The following is a 23,621-nucleotide window of genomic DNA, read 5'->3' on the forward strand; positions in this document are numbered from 1 at the left end:
AAAAAGAAGCAAAAACTAAATTGTGGTTTAGAGAGAATGCATTTGAGAGCTGAATCATATGCTACACCAAAGCTATTTTTTTCTTTATTTTTTAAATGTGTGGAGTCTTACAAAACATCAAGAGTGCATTATGTACTTTAACAATGTTTGATTGGCTCACATGGTACCAATCAACTGGGCTCTTGGCTGTCTGAGGTCAGATGTCAGACCTCAGATCTTTACAGCCAGTAATCTCTGCCACGCTGGAATGCATAGTAAGTGACATTTAAGCATCCTGCAGGAGATGGATGCGATTATGAACTCTGAATTACTCAAACACAGCCTTCTGCAGTTACACATTAGCATCTCTAACTGATAACGGAAAACAAATACCAGTTATTCTGGTCCATATTTATGGCTGATTTAACCCGTGAGAGTTTTCATAAAGGCTGTGGATGCACGTTTAGATCAGCTGTGCCTGTTGTCCACCCTGTGTTGAAACGTGTCTACAAGGGGTGGTGGGTAAGAGGAGGCGGAGGGACTTTAATTTATTTCAAGAATAGATTCAGATTTGGCTACAGTCAGGGCAGAACGTGCTAAATCAGCAACACTGAAGCCGTCCTTCGGCATAGCTGCACTTTGGGAGAAAGTGGCCAAAGCTCTGCTGGTGTCGGCCACAGCTGTACTCGAGGGAGCTGAATGGTCATTTTCAGTCTCTGTGGTGGCCGAGCAGCTGGGAGAAAGTGGGACAGAGGTGATGTCCTCGAGCTTGTTGTATAGCATCCTCATTGTCTCAGGGATGGACATACAGCTGAGTGGAGAAAAACAAAACAACTGAAAGTTCCTAGAAGGAGTGGAGCTAAAATTCAGTACGGCAACAAGACAAATCCCCTCCTCTTACAACCCAGTTGTTGAAACAGTCTGCTACCAGATATCTATATTCTTAATAAAACATGCAGGAACTTTAAACAGAAAGCAAATCACAGGTAAATAAATGTGCAAGGTCACAATGTGTTAGTAGAGACGTCAGTGGGACACAGGCGCTGTAAAGGTTAAGTGCCGCAGCTCGGTGGGAGAATGTAAACGCAGAGGAATCGGGAGAATGTGATGAAGACACATACTGAAGAGAGTTTAATCTATAGTTGTAACACAAACAGCAAGGAAGCTGCTGGTATGTTAGCCAAGCATTGTGTTGAACACACAGTTTAACCTCTTAATTAAGAGCATCTTTTTTGTTGGCGTGTGTAGCATGTTTGTAAATGTAGGATGAGTACTAGTGGTTGAGAAAGAGTTACTGTAATTCTACCATGTAATCATGTGCTCACATTTGTTATGCTAGTTAAAGCTGTAAAGTTTAGACACTGTTCAGGTAGCTGATGAATGAATCAGCATAATAAACTACATTCAGTTACTCTGCTGCACACAGATCTTCATAATGCAGAATTTCTGTACATTGTTACACACACTTGAGTGAGTAAATAATAATCACATTTACACCAACATCTGCATGTAAGCATGGTTCTTAAAGACAGAAAACATACCTCATGATGACAGAGGAGAGGTATTCATTAATGGAAGGATCACGTGTATTTGCTCCAAATAAGCTGCAGGTAATCTGGTGAGGTTTCGGTACATTCACCAGCACTGTGGGCACAAATCAGTTTAAATTACACACCACATTCCTTTAACTTGTTCATTTTCCCAAACTGATATTACAACCAGGTTTTTTTTTTTTTTTTTTTTTTTACTTAATTTGCCCATCTACCACCATGTTTATAGCCAAAAAACGAACCCTGCAGGAAATATGATGACGTTCAAGAAACCAGGCTGAGATTACTTGTACTTTGTGGCATGACACTTTGTCCTGCTGGAAGGAGTCATGGGTACACTGGTGGACATTGCTAGCAGCAACACTCAAGAAGGCTGTGACATTTAAATGATTCTAAGGGGACCACAGTGTGTCAAGAAAATCTCCTTCACTACTCCACTACCACCTCCACCACCCTGAAACTGGAAATCAGAGCCATGCTTTCAAGTTGTTGTTTTCTAACCCTACCATCTGAATGTCACAGAAAAAAATAGACCAGGCAAACTCAGGCCAGGCAATGTTTTTACAATCTTCCATTGTCCAAATTTGATGAGATTGTGCAACTTTAGCTTTCGGTTCTTAACTGACAGGAGCAGCACCCGATGCGTCATCTGCTACTGTAGCCCACCTGCTTCAAGGTGTTCTGCATTCAGAGATGCACTTCTGCATATCTTGGTTGCAACAACTGGCTATTTGAGCTACCATTGTTTTCCTATCAGTTCAAACCACTCTGGCTATTCTCCTCTGACCTCAACAAGGTGTTTTCACCCAGAGAACTTCCACTCACTGCAGTCTTTTCCCAGACCATCCTCTGCAAAACTTAGAGATTTTGCACCCTGACACCAAGACAAATTTCCTTATTTGTGTACAAACTTGGCCATAAACATGATTCTGACTGTGGTGATGTCAAAAACTCCCAGTAGATCAGCAGTTTATACTCAGACCAGCCCAATTGGTACTACCATGCCAAATGAAAAGTCACTTAAACCATATTTCTTCCCCATTCTGATGTTCAGTTTGAGCTTCAGCAGGTTGTCTTGACCATGTCTTTATGCCTATATGCATTTGATTATTGCATATAGGTAAAAAAAAAAAAAAGATATATTAAAAAGGATAAACTTTTAAAACAGCTAATTTTTTCCCAAATTTGAAATGAACTTAATGCTCACAAACACCCAGGGAGTCAGCGTCAGGTGGCTGGAAGGTCACAGAAAAGCTGCTGTCAGACTCTGGAAGGACTTCAAAATGCAGGCCACAAACTGAACCTGGTAAGATGCATAAATGAAGCGTTACATATTTTAAGCATAACAATGTTTGCTGCCCACTTTACACCATCTCTGTGTCGACCGGTTTTGTAATGTAAAAACACTCCTACCTGGACTGGCACAGTGAAATATGAAACAGCTCCTCAGCAGGGTGTTAATGGCACACTGGTGGCGCAGCAGCTCCAGCAGGGCTGGGACATGACCAGGGTGGGTGAAGGGAACACTGTCCACCACAGCCCCCCTGTGGGCAGGCACATCCCATGCAGCTCCAGGGAAAACATAACTATGCATCACACCACCAGGAAGAGTCTAGATGAATAAACATTGATCTTTTTTTTTTTTTTTTTTTTAAAGGCATAAATTACATATTAAATACTAACCCCTCTTTTACCTTTTCCACTTATAATAAATAGTATCCTCATACCACTGTAAAAATCATGTTGCTTTCACATGTCATCTCCCAGGAGCTGTTTGCGCTTAATGAATCTCTCATGAGAAGCTTGGGTAGGGGTGCCCACTGCAGGTCAACATCTGGTACAGTCACATGTAGGAAATAATCGGAGACAGAGCAGCAGTAATGAGCAGGCTTTTTGTTTCATGTCCATTTCACAAAATACTCATGAAAGCCTCCCTGACCTGTAATTTGGCTGAGCTTCTTTACAAAAGACGGCATCACGGGCATAGCTGGCTGCAGTTTAAGCAGGAAACAGGCAGGCAGCATTTCATTTGGCACCTCATTCAGCGGAACAAACACAGGATAACTGCTCCAGGACACAATTGTACTCCATTAACACCAACGCTAGTGACAGTCAGACTCACTCATAAATGGAAAATGAAACGTGTCCCGCTGGGTGAGAGATTAAAAATCAGAAAGCAGGCAGATACCCCTGAGGATCCAGCTGGGGAGGCTGAGGGACCACAGATGCCATCTGAAGCTTGTGGGTCACATTGCTGACAACTACAGTAACCTGGGCGGCTTGAACAACTGGATTCAAGTCTGTCATTTGAGGAAAATCTATTACTTTTAACATCTCCGATGACACCTGTATTGAATGAACTGAATGAAAGAGAACGCAATTTATCACGTTTTTAACTCAGAAGCTTACCTGACACCAAAGTTTTTGTTCCATTGGTTGGAGGAATAAAGAACCGCATGGTGAAAGGACAATCTAGAACAGGGATGTCAAACTCATTTTACACCATGAGCCAAATTCAGCCTAGTTTCCTCTTAATTAGGCCAGACCAGTGACACTTCCCTTTCTGTCAGTGTAAATACATTTAACTTCAATTTTAATGACTTTTCTATAATAGACAGTGAAAACTTTTACATCACCTAATTGTTTATCTATTACTTTGTGTGGTGTGGTTGACTGTGGGGGAGGTGTTTATCAGAAGGAAAGTTGTAAAACTTGTGAAAATAAAGTTTTACATCTTTCACATTTTCCAAAGCCGTCCAGTGGGCCAGATTGGAGTCATTACTGGGCCAATTCTGGTCCCCGCACCTTATATTTGACACTCTTGATCTAGAATTTAATTTGCATAATTTAAATACAACCAATTCAATATACAAGTGTAACTATACCTTCTTTTCCCATGATTAAATCCCCTATCCTGCCATTGTTTATCAAGTCCATTTCAGGGTCAAAATACTTTTGTTCCCTGAAAAGAGGAAAAAATACAAACAAAAAAAATAAAACTGCAGTTTATATGAAGAGCTACAATTATTTACTCTCCTGATCATTTTATATACATGCGTTTTGGTTTATGAAATTTAAATTGAAGCACTGAACAGGAATTCATTTTGTTTTAAGCAGACAGACTTTTGGAAAGTTGTTGCTTTGTCACACACCTTGGCAAATGAGCGATTTTCCATAAGTCTTTCCCAAGGCACTGTAGAGATGCCAACAATTTAAATTTAATTTCACTGGAAAAGAAAAAAGGGAACACATGGCTAAATGATCACAAGAGCCTCAGATTTATAAGAGCTAAAGAATATTTGATAAGCTGAGGTAGGCACTTGTCTCCAGGGATGTTGTACTGGGCAAAGAGGCCTTGTAACTTCAGGGAGAAGGCAGCAAAGTTTTTGGACCTGTGCACCCAGAAAGCAGCACAATCAGCAAATAGAGCTAAAACCATTAGTGCTGTCATTATGCTCTTAAAAAAATTTAGTGGATAATGGCACTGCTTACTGCAAGAAAAATGTAAATTTAAAAGCAATCCATTCCCTTACCTTAGCAGCTGAAGCAGGGATTCACTGGGCTAAGAGACAGTTTTATTTTATCAGCATGATTAGCAAAAGGTGAGAAGTTCTAATGACTTGCTGGAAACAGCACAGTCCACTTACAACAGGGGATTCTCCGTGAGGGACCACCTTCACCTCCTCCACTTCACCACACGGCAACAACAATACCTCAACGTAGAATAAATCAGCTGATAAATAGCACGTGGCCTCAGCAAAATGAAAACTCATCCTTGGGAGAAAAGATTCATATGGATAACAAGGTGTCATCACAGTAGATTAATAGAAAAACAGATGAGGAAAGATATGAGTCTAAAAAGCAAAAACAAAGCCATGGAGGTCAGTTTTATACCCTTGTTGTTTTGCGATAATCTCTAGGCGGAGCTTTGTGGTGTTGATGGTGCACACTGAAACATAACGAGATTCATTTTACTTATGTAAAGTAAAAATACTTCAAAAAAATAAATAAATAAATAAATAAATAAATAAAAACACATGTTACTCACATACCGTTTGATTCTTCCTGGAGTTTTTCCAGGGATCTTTCCAGTGGCTTACGGGATCTGGATTCATCTCTGGATTTCTCCTATTATAGGAACAAAGGCGAGAGACAAAGAAAACAACAAGGGACTGTTTGTATGGCAAAAGCAAAGTCTTGTGCAAACAGCCTTTGGTCCTGTCTGCCCATCTCACCATGCAACACAAACTGCATGACACCATCTCAAGGAAAACACTGACATTTGCATGCTTTTCATACTGGGATGTGTGTGTTTAATGAAACAAATGTTTTGGAACTAGGAGTTTGAAATTATTGTACTTAATTTTTTTTGAAGAAGAAGAACCCCACTTCTTCACAAGTTCTCTTTAAGATCACTGCTGGAAGAGAAATTGATAACTAGCCCCAGATGCCTTATCCCTTTGGACCACACATCACTTCAGACCACCAAGCAATCACATTTCTTCAACACACTCCAGAGACTGACCACTGCCAAGCTCCACTCCACATTAATCCAAAAGTATTATCTACCCTGCTGCTCCACCCATGACAAATCTAAAGAAAACTAACCAACCCTCTCTTCTCACAGAGGCCCAGCATACAGATAGAACAATAATAATAGTGACTGCACAGAGTACAGCCCGTTTGCCTCATGTCAGTGCTTGAACTCTCAAACCTCTAACCAAATAATATACATGTACAAGAGGGACATCCTCTATTTAAGAATCAATAAATAGTGCAAAGGAAAATTAATTAAGCCAGCAGTAGTGCATGTCTGGCCAAAAGGGATGCTGTTAAAAAGTGGAATCAAAGCCAATGCCATAAAGATAACCAACAACCCACAGTCAAACTACTTTGTTTTGATTTGAAGGCTTTACTCCATACACTGTACCAGGTGCTTGATAAGTAAATCCAAGTAGGTTAAGTGATACCAGTCAATGCAAAAAAAGAGAAGAAGAAGAAGAAAAAAAAAAAGGACCGCTGATCAAAAAAAACAAAGCCGTGTGTGTTCCAGGATGAATGATCTCATTCTGAGTGGATAGCCACACCAGTTCACACCACATTATCATATTAGCAGAGCCATGCACTAACCAGCCACATAACGCAACATACCCCCTTTAAACCCCAAACAAAACAAAGGAGGGGGTCTTAGTTTAAATTAGAAATAAAATGAGTAATCTCTTTTGCGTAAGACGAGATTTAAAAAAAAAAAAAAAAAAAAACCCTAACCGTACAACTAAAATGATTCAAATAGACCATTTGAGTAGAGGCATTTTCATTTTTATTTAATGAAGTCTGCCTCACCATACACCTTCGGACAAGCTGAAAAGTGTCAGCCCAACTCTTCTCTGCAAACTTCAAACACAGCTCTGGAATTGTGACCCTGTCCATCATCTAAAGCGTCGAAAAACAGGAGATTGATGGGAAAAAATAAAATTAAACTTTCTTCCCATTTTAAGATGTTTTATTTACATTTGCGCATTTTTTTTTTAACTTAAATTGTGTGTTTATTTAGTGAGAACACTATATTCAAACCGACATACCTGGCATGTGGAGGTCTCTTCACTCTTCTCATTTTGAACAAACCTGCCACTATTTATGCGGATTAGCCAGTTAATCAGTTATGTGGTACCTTTCATCCGCTGTTCCTAATCTGCATTGTACTGTATGCTCAACTGCGAGGGTAATTATCTGATATGTCCATACCCGGGGCTATATTTTTTTTTTATCTGAAAGAAAATATTACACTCACACACTAAAGTCAAAGTGAGACGCTGTGTGCTTCTCCCAAGCAGGCGGGCGTTGTCAGTCGGAGCCAAGCCCACAGGACGTGCAGTCAGTCTGCTGCTAACAGCTACCAGCCGGGTCTCTGGAGTTAGCTAGAAAGCTAGCCATGAGCTAACAAGTAGCTAGCTGAGTCTTTTCGTTTCGCCACCTTAAATTCCGCTTCATCAGACCTTTTGCCAAGGTGAGTGCTGTTTATTTTTGGATTTGTGTTAATACAAGACATGGTACTGGTGCAACGGACCCTGCTTGTCTTTCAGTTTTATTAGCGTCGCATCATTTAGTTATGATTAGCTGCTCGCTAGCCGTTTTTTCCCCTTTACCCCCCCCTGTGTGTCCACACTCGCCCTCGCTAACGAGGAAGCTACTGAGTTTGGAAGCAACGAGCGAACATCTGTTGCAGAATATCCGCTTTTAGAGACGTGTCTTTCAGATGTTATCTTCATCCTGAAATGTTACTTTGATGTCAGGTGGCATTTACCTGCCCGGTAGCATAGTTAGCTTGTTAGCCACATTGCCCAGCAGTCAACCAGCTAAGTTGCTAATAAGTTAACGTTGTTGTTAGGGACGTGTACACTGACATTTGCTGTGCTAGTTTCTTTTATTGAAATAGTTGGTTAAATAGTTGATTTCTCAGTTCATGTTATGTATAGATTTTTGTGTATAGTATTTTGTTTTTTTGTATTCTTGGTGTGCTTATGGTGTGGCGTCTTGTTTGTTTTTTATTTGCTAAATAATGACTCGCTGACTAATTTGTCTAACTGGTGTATTGACTTTCCACCCACATTTGTGCTGATGATTGTAAACTGAAGGCATAGTATTGTCTCTACAGTCTCCCTGTCTTTACATAAGGTGACTTGGGTTTGTTTAGAAATTGTTGTTAAACGCCTCTCCAAGCCCAGAACGACTGACTCGTTAATAGTTCCCTTTTCACTTCCACTCAAAACAACTTGTTAAGAGATGTTTGCAGCTTTAAAAGATGAAAGTAAAGCAACATTCCTTCAGTTCTTTATAGTACTATTGACTTGCAGTAAATATAAACCTTTTATGTTAATTTGTGTAGTGACGAATTGGCTGCAAGCCCATGCTTATCCCTGATTCCCCCCCCCCCCCCAAAAAAAGGGTTTGTGTTGGCCTTTAGGAAAGGGCTTGAACACACATTTCTGGACAGTATGCATTTTCTATAGTGTTCTTGGACAGTCCAGTATGGAAAAGAGGCCACTCAATGGCTTTATCATGTGTCACATTTTATCCACTGTTGTCAAAGACATATAAAGTACTGCCAACTTTTCAAAACTTGTCTCCCTTTTCTTAGGGCAGGTTCACTTAAAACTGTTCTATTAGTGGAATTTGTGCACTTTATTTGTAGTTAACGTTACCTTTTCTGTGCTATTGACAAGCAGTATTTGGTCCTCAGGCTCCAATGTGTATTTGTAGTGACACTTGGCTGCCGAAAGTACTGCACCCACAAGGCGCCTTTCTGAATTGGTATTTGTGTTTCGGTATTTTAGCAACACGCAAAAGAGGTTTAAGATTATGTTAAATGTACCCTTTTGCTATGTTGTAGATTGGCCAGTGCATCTGTGATGTGAGGGTCATGTTTCGACCAGTTTGTTTGGTATAACCTTAACAACTGTTTTTACACAGGAATTAAAGAGTTAGTTTCTTGGGAGAAGTTAGGAATCCCTTTGCTGGACTAGGCCTAAAACTGATTCAAACAACATATTCATAAATCTTTCAAATCTTTGTGTACCTTCAGACATCTGAGAGGGAAAAATTAATAAATAAAATCGATTAGTAAATGTCTTTGCATGGACAAGAAAATTATTTCTTGTCTCTTGTATGAGGAAATTATGCCAGGGGTAATATTTCTACAAGTAGTAACTTGCACTTCTATTGCTTTCTCCAGCTTGTGTTTCACAACTAACCAAGATGTAAAAACAAAATGTACAGCTGGAAATTAGAGCCACGTTTACAATTTGTGTGATCTGATTTCTGTTACTTCTGAATACTTATGGCCTGAATTGTTAACAGGTCAAGTGGTATTGCGGTCGCGTTTGTAAAGAGGAAAGTAATACTGCTTAAGGCAGTAAGGGATAGGTGCTATTTGCACAGGCAAATGGCTTCAGAGCAGAATTTATAATGAAAATAAATTTGCATTTCTAATGCGTCAGTCTTGTGTCATGACAATGTTTCCTGCATTCTTGTTAAGCTACCGAGAATCATTCTTTTGTGCGACGTCTCAAGTCTAATTGTAGTTTCTGCTTTTTAGCCTTTTATTGGTTTGGGATTTATTACCATGATGACTGTGCAATCAAAATGCAGAAATGGAACCTGGAGGCACTGGAAAATATGATGCAACATCTTTCTCTTTTTTTCTTTTCTTTTTTAAATTCTCCACAGGAACTATCATTCAGCCCTTTGTAGGACCTGCAGTCTTTGGATCTGATTTTTGCAGTCCTCACATTTCACAATCCCTTCCCGCCATCTTGCACTTTCTCCCTTTGATACTTGCATCTCTCGGTACACAGAGCCATGGCAGCTGCAAAGCCAAAAGGGCAGAACTCTCTAGCCCTTCACAAAGTGATAATGGTTGGCAGTGGAGGAGTGGGCAAATCAGCTCTTACACTCCAGTTCATGTATGATGAGGTGAGCTGCTCACATCACAGTACTCAACTGAAATTCCAGTTTTGAGGTTTTAATAAAAAAAACTCTGGCATAATGGATCTCTTTCTGTTTTCTAGTTTGTTGAAGACTACGAGCCCACTAAAGCAGACAGTTACAGGAAGAAAGTGGTGCTGGATGGAGAGGAGGTGCAAATTGACATCCTTGATACAGCCGGGCAAGAGGACTACGCAGCCATCCGGGATAACTACTTCCGAAGTGGCGAGGGTTTCCTCTGCGTATTTTCCATCACAGAGCTGGAGTCTTTTGCAGCAACAGTAGACTTCAGGTGCAGCCACTTAGATTCTTTTAATGAAGCACTTACCCATCCATTAGGATGTAATTAAGCTATTCTTCTTCCTTTGCTTTTTTGATACTTCATCACAACTCAAGGTTTTTCTTCCATCAGGTTGACTAGACTCATATGAGTAAGGATTTTGTGCATTTACCATGCAGCGCTCTGTTTATTTACATAATTCACGGCTGAATGAGATTTCCTGTTCATTTTGCAGAGAGCAAATTCTGCGAGTGAAGGAGGATGAGAATGTGCCCTTTCTCCTGGTTGGTAATAAGTCAGACTTGGACGACCGACGGCAGGTTAGCGCAGATGAGGCAAAGGCACGTGCAGAGCAGTGGGGCGTGTGCTACGTGGAGACTTCGGCCAAAACTCGTGCCAATGTTGACAAGGTTTGTTTAACTTGCTGAACATAATAATTCCTTCCTATGCTGACACCAAGCAAAACAGACACATAAACACAGAAATGTGAACACTTGTGTTTTTTATGTTCTCCTGTTAACAGGTTTTTTTCGACCTAATGAGAGAGATCCGGGCAAGAAAAATGGAGGACAGCAAAGAGAAAAACGGGAAGAAGAAAAGTAAAAGTTTGGCCAAGAGAATTAGAGAGAGATGCTGTATTTTATAGTCGTTAGAGGGAGCAGGCTCGCTGCTTATGTACATACGCATTTCTCAGACTTTTGCTTTTTTTTTTAAATTTTAATTTAATTTAATTTTTTGTGCCCATACCTGACCATGACCTTCTGTTCCTGGTTAACAGGACATCTGACCATGTGTCAGGAAGTAGTAAGGTGGCGCTTCATACACCATTTATAGCTCTAACTTTTTATGTGCTGACACTCCAAATAATTTATGTACTCTCTCTCTTTCTCACTCTGCCCACATTACAGAGTGTAATAATTCAGTGGTGTTTTTAATTTAGACCTAAGCTTGAGAGGCTAAGTCCTGAAATGTTCCAAAACTTTTCATTGTAAAGTCTGACGTGTGTGTGTGTGTAACACACATATTAAGAGAGCTGTGCAGTGCAAGTTGAAAAAAAGATTTAAATGAAAGTCTAAGCGCCAAGGTTTAAACAGGGAAGATGTAACTGGAGCTCAGTACTGGAAAGCCCCAATCCCTTTTAATTAATCCACCATCTTTGGTAAGAAGGGTTAGTTAACAGACTCGGCAGTGTAGTGTCAACCCAGAGTTCATCAAGAGCCACAGAGGAGATGAACATTGCACTGAGCCTATGAAACCTTTCAATTAGAAAAAAAGTTTCATTATCAAAGCTCGAGACAAAATTTGATGCCATTCCTATTTGTCGTTTTACACCTCAGTTTTACTACGTTGTACAGTTAAGTATACTTCTTTTTAGTCGTGACGTCAAACATTTCCCTTCTTCTCCTCTATCATATCACCCAGTGTAAGATAAGCGCACTAATGTTTCCACTAATCTCTCCCCTTACCCCACAGACTTTTGAGTCTTCTCAAATGCACAATGGACATTAATTGTTACCCTTGAATCTGTGAGGGATTTTGCAACACTTGAACTCTTTTTCAATTCTAACATTTCAGAAGTTTTACCTCACTTGGCATTGTCTTTTTTGCGATAAAGGAATCCCTGGTGCTCAGATAAAAGGTGATTCCATAACACTACATCCCTTACATGCTGACACATCTTAATTTTAAAAACAAAGAAACACATTGTAACATGTAAAAAATGTCTTTTTTCATTTATAATTTTTCCTGACATTTAATCTGCAAACTTGTATCTCCTTTTTCCTTTTGTTAAATGGAAAAGTCCTTAATTGGAAAGCTGGGGTAAATTAATGAATAGATCATTTTTAAGGCATGAAATGAAAATGAGACTGCAGGCTGCATAGACGTGAGGTGATACTTGTCCAAAAAAAGTTTTAGTTGCCAAAGAAAAACGCTAGCTAGTACAAACAAGTGCCCACTTATTATTTGAAGTGAATGACAGCTTGCTGTAACGAGCATCAAAAGTAAGCACTACAGTCTTTGCAAAAGTCAAAAGGAGTGTCGGGAAGCGTTGAGATTTCAGTCTGATTCGCCTGGGGAAAGAAATGCAAGGTTATGAGGGCTTTAGTAATTCTTGTGCAGTGCGTCACTGTTGCCTCTCTGTCCATTGTGAATGTGAAACATCCCCTCATACTCATCCTGTTTGCCTGTAATCTTAGACTGCCAATGATTTGCAGAGTTTAGAGGTCACTGGCGTTCTACTTTGCTACTTTTTGTGCAAGGCTACCCTGTGTTACAGTGCTGTAGTAACATGCCGAATGTGTTCATTTTATCTTGTAGATGGCATTTTAGAGGCAAAGGTTGAAACGGTGTATAGAAATTGGCAAATTGAGAATGCATAGACCAAAATACACTGTGAAAACTGCCCCTTGTTTCTTAATTTATGACTGAGCCTTTTCTTTTCTTTTCTTGTGAACAATATAATTTATTTTTAGTAACTTATTATTTGTTTTTAATATTTCAGTAAAGTTAAACAGCCACATTGAGGTTGTTGCCATTTTTCTCTCTGATTCACTACCAATCGTTAACTTAATAAGCTGCTCACCATTTACACTAAAAGATTGCCACAACCAATAACGTGCCCAACACTGGAGTCTATGCAAAATGTTTGCTGTAATTGCAAAGAGGAAATGTGAAACTTGGAAACAGTTTAAAACACTGACTGGGTCTAGAAACTATTGAGAACTAGAAGCACTTGAGCTGGAGCGCCATTTAGAGATCTGACTGCAGTTTGGAAAAAAGTGTGTCATCCAACAGCTATGAAGCTTTCTTTTGTCTGTATGTTTGTCTTTTTAATGTGCGTTTATCATGCAACTCATGTCTACAGCAAAGCACATAGTAGGAGGAGTTGGACTTTAAAACAGTAACGTGAGGTGGCATCAAACTGATTGGTAAGCAGTTTATTCTAATATATGTCCTAAGGGCTAAACTCCAGTACACCACATAATGATTGAAACGCCCTGAAAGTTAAAGTGGCACGCACAGAAACTGGAATGAGCATAAAGATCCCAGTTTATTATTACTCTCCTTCTTTAGCTTGAGATTATTACATTAACCGCATTGTGTCTTCATTGTTGAGGATTACAGAAGCTGCCCTACATAAAGTGACTACCGTAATGCTTGCATACTATAACACTGGCTAAACAAAGTCTTTCTTGTTTCAGTTGTTTGTTGTGGGTTTTTGTTTATTCAAGGAGACATCATTCATAATCATTCTACTGCTGTTACTTTGTTTCCACATATTAATTTAATAGACTTGATAGCCCAAAAAATTTCAGTGAAATACTAAAACAGATGTTTGTGTGAACGCTATGAGCGAACTGTCCTACTGGGTATTCAGATAACTTGTTTTGCCTTTTCTATACCCTTGGAGTAAAAAAAAGAAATCTATAGGTATCTATGTAATTGATTGGATGGTTGTATGTATGCCATCAGTTAAATGTTTCCTTCATGTTTACTTATTTTTAACATAACCACTAATGTAGCCTATCTGTTTGTGAATACAAGAGGTGATGCTTACATTTCAATTCATTTTTTTGTGAGTTTGGAAATGGCAAATAAAGTGGACATTACTAATAACACTTTGTGTATGTTCTGTGTGATACGTTTATTGTTTTTTGCACTGAACAGGTGAACTTTGAAGTGCTGTGTTATATGTATAAACATGGATAATATCTATCTCCTTACCCTGATCTTTCTTAGAGGAAAAGCACTATCTTAAGGTCATAAAACAAGCTCTTGAAGTGTCTAGGTTCTTTCTAAGCACCTTAGAAACTCATGAAGTCTTTCAGCAGGCCTGTATTGCCAGGAAAATAGCAAGACATGTCCATAAAAACACACCACAAAAACACTTGCCAGAAAATGGAAAGGTAACATTTATTGGTGTCTTTGTTGGATAAATAACAATAAAAACAGGTAAATAAATATATTTGTCACAATTTCAGCTTGTGCATTTGGTTTAGAGAAAAAAGTAAAAATTGCTTTAGCTTTTAGGTATCTTTCTTGTGTTACACAGTGTCTGCGATGAATGATGTTGTAATTTGTAAGGTATTTTAGTTTTATTGCATATAAATGTATCTATGCGCACACAGAATTTGAAATGTTATTGTACAATAGTGAGCAAACTAAGGTGTAGGTTGAGCTTGTGCATTGCCAGTCAGATCATCTTCTAATATTATTAAAAAATATCCTGAGTAAATGCAAAATGCAGTTAATGTATTAATGTGTTAATGTATTAACGGTAAAGGTTATCCAAACCTACCTGACCACATGTGAAAAGTTCTGCAAAGAAAAGTGGGCCGAAATTCCTTTGATGTGTGAGACTCATTGCCAGTTATTGCAAATGCTTGACTGCAGTTCTTGCACCCAAAGGTGGCCCAATGGTTACTAGGTTTAAGGGGTATTTACTTTTTCCTGAGGCCAGGTAGGTTTGGAAAGTTTTTTTTCTTTAATAAAAAGAAAATGTTTTGTTTTTAATACTTAAATTTAACTTCTTAATTTTCCAATCATTCCCTTGACAAATGACCATATTCTGTATAGTAATAATTAATCATTTAAACTGAGGCATGAGGGACAGATTAACTGATTAACGGCGCGTGACGGCAGCATCTGGTCTTATTGTAATCAATGGAAAGACGTAACCTGTAGTTCCATTTACTGGATACGTAGAAAATAACCATCTCCTGTACACTCTGGTTAATATCGCATTTTCATATCATATTATGTGGTGGTTTTTTGATGGTAGGGGTTTCCCTTTCGCTGTGACGTTACCAATGGATTACGAATACGAGTGCCATTGGTTGACAGCGACGCACAAGGCCTGTAGTTTGAAAGCAGCCTGGGCCCGGATGAGCTGTACCGTTAGCTGTACTGGGAACAAAGTTATATTAATATAAACACATTCAGAGATTTTTTTGAGCTATTTAACGCAGAGGTTTTGCTACTTTCGGGGAATGCTGCAATCAGCTGAGGTAGCAGTCCAGCAAGATACGTGGACGCAGGCGTGTTTTTGAATGGCATTGTTTTCTTGCATGTTGACTGAGTTGTCTTGAACTCCACACAAGGAGAAGCTAGCTGGCTAAGTTGCTAGCGGCTAGCTGGTTAGCCGCGGACTATCCGGCCAACTCGCGTGCTGTTCACTTCCTTGTTGCACACCGGAGTGTGATGGAGGGCAAGAAGTTTGTGAGAAGGAGACGGAGTTGACTACTTACATTTTAACACTATTCGGTAAATGGATTTACATGCTCGCACAGACGATAACGTTTTAGAAAAAGTGGATCTTAAATTTAGAGAGGCTTTAGGCCTGTGCTTTTACCATGAAACGGAATGCGACTGTGTAGCCGAGTACAGTTAGCCAGTTAATACTAGCTGGCTAAACCGACTAGCATTAGCTGATAAATCTGGGAGATGTCCGTCCTGGAACACAATGGTTGAGTATCGTATGGCTCTGTAACCAAGAATCATTTTGTGAATTTGATATGAGCCGGAGTGTGCTGGCACTAAGTGTCATTAATTTCCCTCTGAACTAACTCACTTTATCTTCAATCTGAACTGTACTAGCTTTGTAATGCTAACGTTAAGCTAGCTAGCTGGCTGGCTGTCTACCTGTGATTTTGCTGTTACGTTAGCTGACTAGCCTGTCACCATAGCTAGCCCAATGTTTTGTTCCACGACACACCAAGGGACATAGCTTTGGTAAATTAGAGAATATATTATTCTTAGCGTGGTGGTAGCATTTATTTGGGAGATAAATGCCTAATTCGGAGGTGCTTCGCGAGGGTCGGGGACGGAGCCCCTCTGCACAGAGAAATGCTAGCAGGCAGGACAGGCGTAGCAAACCGGGGAGCGGTGCCGCTCAGCGAGACAGGCACCGTGAGAAGAGGCGCTCATCGGCTTCTAGAAGAAAGAAACGCAGGCAACCCAAGGAAAGAGGCTTGTGGCATACCGGTACAATAGAGGACCCTGACAATGATCGAAGAAGTGCTTTTGAGAAAGATGTTGAACTTCGGACACTGGTGGAGTACGATGACGTGAGCTCCCAGTCAGAGCGTTTTTCTGGGAGCCCGTCTCCTAAACTTGACCCCCATGCTGAGAGTCTCACAGCGGACCGACTTAGCGATGTTGACTATAATGGACCAGCATCCCCAGACAGAAGTCACCCCAGAGAGCGGGAGGCAGTAAGCCTCAGCAAGGACGAGAAAACAAGAGGACCACCTGAGAGAAGCAGGCAAGAGAAGGAGCTAAGTAAGAAAAAAGACCGTCACAGTCGGGAGAGGGACTCCTCAAAAGCCAGGAGTGGAGGAAGCCTGAGTGGCTCTAAAAATCACAGAGACACTACAAGGAGCAGTGACAGGAATGGCAAAAGGACATCTACACCCCAGTCCTCACAATCTGCTGATAAAAGGGATTCAAAAAGGCACAGAAGTAAAACAAGATCTGATAAAGAGCCCCCATCTGCATACAGAGATGCTCCACAGTCTTACAGAGATGATCGTGAGGACCTCAGGGCATACAGGAGAAGTCCTGGTTTTAAATCAGAAAGTCCCTATGGGACATCATATTCATATAACTACCAGTCTCCTGGCGGTTATAACCAGCTGATATCTAGAAGAAGTCCAACTTATGCGAGCAAAAGACTTTCTCCCAGTTCCACATATTACAGCCGAGATGCAGACATGTATGGGTCGTACGGTGCCCCCAAGTCACCCAGTTCATACTCGAGCAACAAAAGGAAGAGATCACCTGTGAGCCCAGTGAACTGGCGCAGGTCTCCGAGTTACGGTCGGCACAGTCCTTATGAACAAGGAGAGTTTGGCTCAAGTCCTTATGGTAACCGGAGGCGATCACGGAGTCCATATAGGAAGTCCTTGAGCCCAAGTCCTGATGTCAGGTGAGTTGTTATTACGCAGCTAATTGAACATGTTTAATTTGTTGCACATGCTCTGTTGGTGTGGTGACTTTATTAGATTTGTTATAATAAGGCTGCACTGTTTCATTTTTCATTAAAAAAAAAAAACAACCCAAAAAACAACTTGCATGTGTCACTGCAGTTGCTAATCTGACTGAAATACCTTGAATTATAAGTGCTTTTGATGTACCAACTGAACATGCTGTTCTCATCATTTCCTTTCCAGGCGATCTGCTAGGTCACGCAGTAGAAGTCCATATTCAACTTCAAGGCATTCACGTTCTCGCAGCCGACACCGCCACTCTCGTTCCCGTAGTCGGCCATCTAGTCTTTCACCAAGCACGCTCACCTTCAAAACTAGCCTTGCTGCTGAACTCAGTAAGCAGAAAAAGGCTAAAGCTGCAGAAGCAGCTGCTAAGGCCAAGAATTCGAGCAATACATCGACTCCCACCAAGGGTTCCTCGTCCGCTCATCAGCCCAGCCCTAAATCGAATCACAACTCCAGAAAGGGTCGCCCTCCTTCTCCACCTCAACCGGAGAAGGGACCCCGAACTCCCACATCAACCCAGCCTCAGTCACCCTCAGAGAGGTCATCCAAGAAGACAACAGAGCACCAGACCAGCAGGGACAGGGATGTAAAGGGCAAGGATGACTCTATACATCGGGACAAGAGGAAAGCACCAGCCTCTGGACAAGGCAAAGAAAAGGAACGTACCACAGGTCAAGCCATGTCTACCCTCCCATTGCTGCCATTGCCCCAAACAGTTATTGAGCACATGGACAAAGGAGAAAGGTATGGATGTGCTGACCAGGAAATGTTTGTACTCTGTAGATATGATCAGACTGTTTCAGTATGCTAATGCTCTTTCAACATTTTTGCAGCTTGAAAGACAGCTCACTCTCAGGGAAGAAAAAGTCAGAGAAAAAGGCTCGTCAGCTTTTAACAGACTTGCCTCTGCCCCCTGAACTTCCTGGAAGCACAGATTCTACCCAGAGCCCATCTGATGACAAGAAGTCCCAAACAATTCGCCGAAGACCTAAGTATGTTCTTGATGTATATAGTGCTAAATCACTTTTTGTTTTGTGCTGTTGCTGCTGTTTTCTGTGTTACTATTATTTCAATGTAAAATTAAATTTGTAATTGCCAGAATCTGTGGTCCGAGATATGGTGAAATTAAGGAAATTGCCATAGACTGGGGAAAACGTTGTGTTGACAAGTTCGAGATCATTGGAATCACAGGGGAAGGAACCTACGGTCAAGTGTACAAAGCTAAAGATAAAGACACCGGTGAGTTTTACTGAAGATTAATATTCTCCTAATTCCTCTACACCAACTTTGGCACTGATTCATAGTGTATTCTTCAGAAAGTGCAGTTTTTCTTTGACATACAAGTCAATATTGTCATAAAGATCTGTTTTATGTATTTCTTTCTGTTGTCTGTTAGCTGAAATGGTGGCATTGAAGAAGGTTCGACTTGACAATGAAAAGGAAGGCTTCCCAATTACAGCCATCAGAGAGATTAAAATTTTACGTCAACTGAACCATAAAAGTATTATCAACATGAAGGAGATTGTCACAGACAAAGAGGATGCTCTAGACTTCAAGAATGATAAAGGTAATTTATATTTTTGTGAATATTTATGATACTTAGTGGAATTTTAAAAATAGTTTAAAAGATATTTATTTATTCTTTAAAATTCTTTCTTTCCCTTTTGTCTTAGGTGCTTTTTATCTTGTATTTGAGTACATGGATCACGACCTGATGGGTTTGCTTGAGTCTGGTCTCGTTCATTTTAATGAGAGCCACATAAAGTCTTTCATGCGACAGTTGCTGGAGGGACTCGATTACTGCCACAAGAAGAACTTTCTTCATAGAGACATTAAGTGCTCCAATATTCTGCTCAATAACAAGTAAGATTGCCTTTTTTTACCCATTTACAAGAACTTAGTGCTTCATGTTTTAAAACCTTGCTAAGGATGCTTTCAAGTACGCTTTAAGCAGTGTTTTTCTTTTCTTTTTTTCCCTTCTACTCAGAGGTCAAATAAAGCTTGCAGACTTTGGTCTTGCTCGGCTGTATAACTCTGAAGAGAGGTGAGCCCTCATACATTCTATTTCTGAATCTTACCTTATGTAAGATACTTATTTATCATTACCGGTATCTTTTGGGTGTGATTTTGATACTAATAAACAGATGTTGTCTTTGTTTTTGTATTTTCAGTCGACCATATACCAATAAAGTGATCACACTATGGTACCGTCCCCCAGAGTTACTTCTGGGAGAAGAGAGGTACACACCTGCTATTGATGTATGGAGCTGTGGGTAAGTGCTGATACTTTTATTGTTAATCATAAACATTTAATAATAAGAATATCTGAAAGGTGGCATATGTGTGTCATGAATTGTGTTATTTTGTCTATTAAAGATGCATTCTTGGTGAGCTGTTCACAAAGAAGCCAATCTTTCAAGCTAACCAGGAGCTTGCCCAGTTAGAGCTTATTAGGTAAGCATAGCCTAAATTCCTAAACCATGACTGGCTCTCACACAGGGCCACAGATACAGTTTCCCTCCTGTGAGCTTTGAAATTAAAGAAATACATTTATTTCTCCTCACATTTTATTTTCCTCATATTTCCATCACACATTGGTGGTTGAAAGAGGAAAGAAGTGAGCTCTGCTGTACACAGATGTAATGCTTTACCTCTGTTACCTCTGCTCTTTACTGTACTTTTTAGAAAAAATGCCTTTCTGGTTTTTTTTTTTTAGCCGCATATGTGGCAGCCCCTGTCCTGCAGTCTGGCCAGATGTCATAAAGCTTCCCTTCTTCAACACCATGAAACCAAAGAAGCAGTACCGGCGACGACTACGAGAGGAGTTTGCTTTGTAAGTTGATGTTTACTTTTTCTTATTGTAAGTCGTATCTGTGGAATTTGGCCTCCCAGCATTTATTTTAAACATGTTCCTGTGCTTTTGCTGCTGTTCAGCATCCCTCCAGCTGCCCTCGATCTTTTTGACCACATGCTCAATCTGGACCCCAGCAAACGCTGCACAGCTGAACAGGCGTTGGGCAGCGAGTTTCTCAAGGATGTAGATCCAGACAAGATGCCTCCACCAGAGTACGTTTGGGTTCATGTTCCATCATCATGTTCATCCTGTAGTGTTGCTGTGCTCATCAGATCTTTTACTTTCTCCACTTCTTTAGTCTCCCACTTTGGCAGGACTGTCATGAGCTGTGGAGTAAGAAACGCAGGCGACAGAAGCAGATGCCGGAAGAACTGGCAGCTCCAAAGGCACCCCGCAAAGAGCTGGGCCTTGATGACAGTCGCAGTAACACGCCGCAGGGTTTGTCTGCCCCCGGAGCCATCAAAGCCCAGAATGCAGCTGCTTCTGCTCTGCTAGGTGAGTTTGACGACTGCTTTTATTTATTTAAGGTGTTGTCGTCTTACACTTGGTTTCATTTCATACCTTAGTTTCATGAGCTAAAAGTAAACTCGGATAGTCTGATGTATTTAAAAATCAACTTGTTACCTCTGAGCTGTGAGGTAATGTATGGAAATGAGCTTTTTAAAACATTACAGCTTTCACCAGACTAACATGCTTTAAACTAGAGGTTAAACTGGAGGTCACTGTTCGGTTAAATAGCCATTACATCCGGAATGTAGCTCAGTCATTCATTTATTCACTAATCTGCCTTTGCCTTCTTCTCTGAAATATTTAAAAGATCCGTGTTGCTAGACAACACACTGAACCAAACTCACTTATGCTCATATTGTAATTTCCTTCCACAGAAATATATATATATGTGACTCTTGGTTCTTGCTCTAGTAATGAATCTTGCAGACTGATATTTCCATTCTCTTCACTTGGGAAAAGTAAATATGTCATCGATTAGATTTATGTATTTAAAAAAGGATAGAACTTGTCATGCAAGGTTATAATATATACGGCTGTTTCCCGAAATGAAGTTATTTTAAACAAAAGCCTTTTTTATAAATATGATATGGCCAGAAGTTGTTAAAGGAACTTTTGCTTTCATATATTGCATTCAGGATATTATCAGTGTTATGACTTCTGCTCAATCTTGTCATTTGTCTTCCTACAGACCCAAAGGGAGCAAACTCACAGTTAACCCAGGAACAGCTGGCAGTTCTCCTGAACTTCTTAGGGCAGCCAAAGAGTGCAGTCAGCACAGCCCAGTTTGTCCAGTCCATGAGCTCAAAGGTCAACCAAGAGACATTACAGCAGCTCTCTAAAGCCTTAGCTCCCACTGACCCAGCTGAGCCTCCTCTTCAGCCTGCAACTGCCAAGCCTCCCCCACCCACAGCCCCAGCAGGAGTACCCCGTACTCCTCCAATGCCCAAACCTCCTTCGCCCCCGATGTCTGCTCCGTCAAATATTCCAGAAGGCGAGGCTGCAGCTGCCACACAGACAGCCATGACTATGCTGCTAGCTCAGCTCCTCCAGGCTCAGCATACACAAAGGCAGGAACCAGTCGATGGTGGAGAAGGAGTAGAGAGCACCAACTCTGCTGGAGCTGCAGCACCGCTTCTACCTCCAGAGGTTAAACAGCCTCCTGAGCCCAGTCCTGTCTCACCAGGTGAGCTGCCTTCTGAACACACTGTGTCTGTGTACCTCAGTAGATTGACAAATACTTTTTCTTTAACTTTTATACCACTGAAGGTCAAATATCTTGTCAGACCAGCAGAAATATTTTTTCTGATTTTGCTTTAAAAATGAAAATAATCGGAGTTTTTTTATTAGCTGATCATCAAAAAGTGAACTAATATTATACATGTGCAATATAATACATTGTGAAACTGTGTTTTCAGTGTCTGATGTAAGTGGGGTGTCCATCCTGCCCCCAGACCAGAGACCACCAGAGCCTCCGGAGCCACCTCCACATGCTGACCTTGACTACCGGCAGCCACCACCTGAGCCCAAGACAGGCCATGCCCCCCCTATTGCATCTGCAGGTGCAGGTGACGGAGGGAGACCCCCAGAGCCAGACTATCCACCTCTGCCCACTGCAGAAGGTTCTGGATACGGTGGCGAATACAGCCATCCACCTCCTCCACCTTTTACACCTGCAGGGTTTGGGGAAAGCTACATGGGTCATATGTTGGGTGGGGGCTTGCCACCTCACACTCTGAGAGAAGTGTTTAGTGGGCCTGGACAGGCTGCCAGCTCCTCTACTGCTCCTGGGGCTCTTGCTCCAGCCCACCCCGACCCATTCCCTCCAAGTGCCGGAGCTTCTGGACCCAGCAGTATGGTTTTCACTGGGGACAAGGACCACCGTTTTGAGTACAATCACAGCCCTTTACCTGTGGAGGGACAGTCTAACCCCAGTGCTATCCACCTTTACAACCATGCCATGGCAAGAAAGGATGGTGTACCTCCTCCACCACCCATCCCAGCACCAGGACAACCCTGGGGCTCCCCCTCTCAAGTCGGGGCTCCACCACTACCCCTTGGCTTTGTCCCACATGTGAACTCGACGGCAACAATCAGAGGCCGAGGGCTGCCTTTCTGAAAGACTGGAAATATGTAAAGTGACTATGGGTGAAAGGGTTGACCCTGAAGCCTCTTAGACCAGATTAGATGGATCTGGAGATGCACATTAAGTTTTTAATAACTTAAATCTGTATAAGGCGTTGTATTCCTCCTCAGTCTGGAATGTGGAATACGCTGCAGAAGGACAGTTAACATCGGAGGAGCTTTTATTGCTCATACCATTTTCATATTTTTTTTGTAATCTATTCTGCTGTCTTTTAAATTAAACTCTGATCTTTTTGAGTGTACATTTATCAGGCTGGGTAAATTTTAAAACTCTACCTTAGCCTTTCTGTAATTGCTTCAGAGCAGACTAGTATTAATGTTTTGCACTACTGAGTGAAGTAGGCGGAAACTATTTTTGGTTATGAAAGGAAATGGATGATGTGCTCCATCTGCACAATTAGGAATATAACCCATAAGTAATGTTGTCCTCCTTTTTCTATTGTCAAGATTATCTTCAAACAGTGGTGGCCCATTTGGGTCAGATTAGTCATGAGCACAACAAGCTAATTGAGAGAATAAGGAGTAGTAACCTCTCAGACGAATGCACCAAATCTGATCCAGCTTCATGGAGAAAGGCTGTTTGAATTCCACATGCCTTTTTTTGCCAGTAGGTGTTGTAAAATCACAAGCAAAACAAAGAAGCATAATCGGAGTTTGAAAAGAAAACAATGTCTTCTTTTTTTTCCTGTTTTTTTTTTTTTTCTTTTCTTTTGTACTAAAATGATTTGTCAACCACCCTCCTCCTCCACCTTTGGCAAATGTTTATTAAAGAAATGCCGACGGTATTGTCGTCTGTTACATTACTGAAAACACTAGTTCTCACAGTG

General features: G+C 40.9%; 4 protein-coding genes across 8 annotated transcripts in view; 2 read left to right on the plus strand and 2 right to left on the minus strand.

Annotated features, from left to right (window-relative positions):
• Positions 1–23,621, minus strand: part of impa2 (inositol monophosphatase 2) — a 201,350-nt gene that overhangs the window by 97,083 nt on the left and 80,646 nt on the right. The gene's annotated exons all lie outside the window — the stretch shown is intronic.
• med1l (mediator complex subunit 1-like) lies at positions 55–7,456 on the minus strand. Of its 4 annotated transcripts, XM_004551911.4 has the most exons (17): positions 7,112–7,250; positions 6,873–6,962; positions 5,582–5,657; positions 5,424–5,478; positions 5,177–5,303; positions 5,063–5,091; positions 4,850–4,921; positions 4,682–4,756; positions 4,415–4,491; positions 3,939–4,001; positions 3,718–3,829; positions 3,469–3,593; positions 3,257–3,363; positions 2,943–3,141; positions 2,737–2,832; positions 1,521–1,623; positions 55–790 (listed from the first exon to the last, which is right to left on the minus strand). In XM_004551911.4, the coding sequence occupies exons 2-17, from the start codon at positions 6,960–6,962 to the stop codon at positions 523–525; spliced, it is 1,674 nt and encodes a 557-aa protein (XP_004551968.1). In that variant the 5' UTR covers positions 7,112–7,250; the 3' UTR covers positions 55–522. The 4 variants fall into 4 exon arrangements, with proteins under 4 accessions (XP_004551968.1, XP_004551970.1, XP_004551969.1 ...); XM_004551913.5 differs by lacking the exons at positions 6,873–6,962; positions 7,112–7,250 and adding an exon at positions 7,321–7,456; XM_004551912.4 differs by lacking the exon at positions 3,939–4,001.
• ralaa (v-ral simian leukemia viral oncogene homolog Aa (ras related)) lies at positions 7,396–13,913 on the plus strand. 2 transcript variants are annotated; one of them, XM_004551916.6, is made up of 5 exons: positions 7,396–7,536; positions 9,884–10,001; positions 10,097–10,305; positions 10,529–10,703; positions 10,817–13,913. In XM_004551916.6, the coding sequence occupies exons 2-5, from the start codon at positions 9,888–9,890 to the stop codon at positions 10,937–10,939; spliced, it is 621 nt and encodes a 206-aa protein (XP_004551973.1). In that variant the 5' UTR covers positions 7,396–7,536; positions 9,884–9,887; the 3' UTR covers positions 10,940–13,913. The 2 variants fall into 2 exon arrangements, with proteins under 2 accessions (XP_004551973.1, XP_012774773.1); XM_012919319.5 differs by having other exon boundaries at positions 7,398–7,536; positions 9,756–10,001.
• Positions 15,132–23,579, plus strand: cdk13 (cyclin dependent kinase 13). The gene is made up of 14 exons (XM_004551910.3): positions 15,132–17,221; positions 17,466–18,032; positions 18,122–18,280; positions 18,388–18,527; positions 18,685–18,855; positions 18,962–19,151; positions 19,276–19,332; positions 19,460–19,561; positions 19,665–19,742; positions 20,005–20,121; positions 20,223–20,354; positions 20,441–20,637; positions 21,341–21,835; positions 22,068–23,579. The coding sequence occupies exons 1-14, from the start codon at positions 16,083–16,085 to the stop codon at positions 22,766–22,768; spliced, it is 4,245 nt and encodes a 1,414-aa protein (XP_004551967.2). The 5' UTR covers positions 15,132–16,082; the 3' UTR covers positions 22,769–23,579.

The sequence above is a fragment of the Maylandia zebra genome, linkage group LG9, assembly GCF_041146795.1.
Source record: "Maylandia zebra isolate NMK-2024a linkage group LG9, Mzebra_GT3a, whole genome shotgun sequence".
Taxonomy (NCBI): domain Eukaryota; kingdom Metazoa; phylum Chordata; class Actinopteri; order Cichliformes; family Cichlidae; genus Maylandia; species Maylandia zebra.

What these genes read in the sequence shown, in the direction of transcription:
- med1l (XM_004551911.4), bottom strand. Translation starts at nt 6,962, where the DNA reads ATGATGGACAGGGTCACAATTCCAGAGCTGTGTTTGAAGTTTGCAGAG. An exon ending in ACTCCAGGAAGAATCAAACG is followed by an intron (nt 5,479 to 5,581) that starts GTATGTGAGTAA and finishes GTTATGTTTCAG; the next exon opens with TGTGCACCATCAACACCACA. An exon ending in CGCTGACTCCCTGGGTGTTT is followed by an intron (nt 1,624 to 2,736) that starts GTGAGCATTAAG and finishes TTGTGCCCACAG; the next exon opens with TGCTGGTGAATGTACCGAAA.
- ralaa (XM_004551916.6), top strand. Translation starts at nt 9,888, where the DNA reads ATGGCAGCTGCAAAGCCAAAAGGGCAGAACTCTCTAGCCCTTCACAAA. An exon ending in GCAGCAACAGTAGACTTCAG is followed by an intron (nt 10,306 to 10,528) that starts GTGCAGCCACTT and finishes TTCATTTTGCAG; the next exon opens with AGAGCAAATTCTGCGAGTGA. An exon ending in CTCGTGCCAATGTTGACAAG is followed by an intron (nt 10,704 to 10,816) that starts GTTTGTTTAACT and finishes TCCTGTTAACAG; the next exon opens with GTTTTTTTCGACCTAATGAG.
- cdk13 (XM_004551910.3), top strand. Translation starts at nt 16,083, where the DNA reads ATGCCTAATTCGGAGGTGCTTCGCGAGGGTCGGGGACGGAGCCCCTCT. An exon ending in CACATGGACAAAGGAGAAAG is followed by an intron (nt 18,033 to 18,121) that starts GTATGGATGTGC and finishes ACATTTTTGCAG; the next exon opens with CTTGAAAGACAGCTCACTCT. An exon ending in AATATTCTGCTCAATAACAA is followed by an intron (nt 19,152 to 19,275) that starts GTAAGATTGCCT and finishes CCTTCTACTCAG; the next exon opens with AGGTCAAATAAAGCTTGCAG.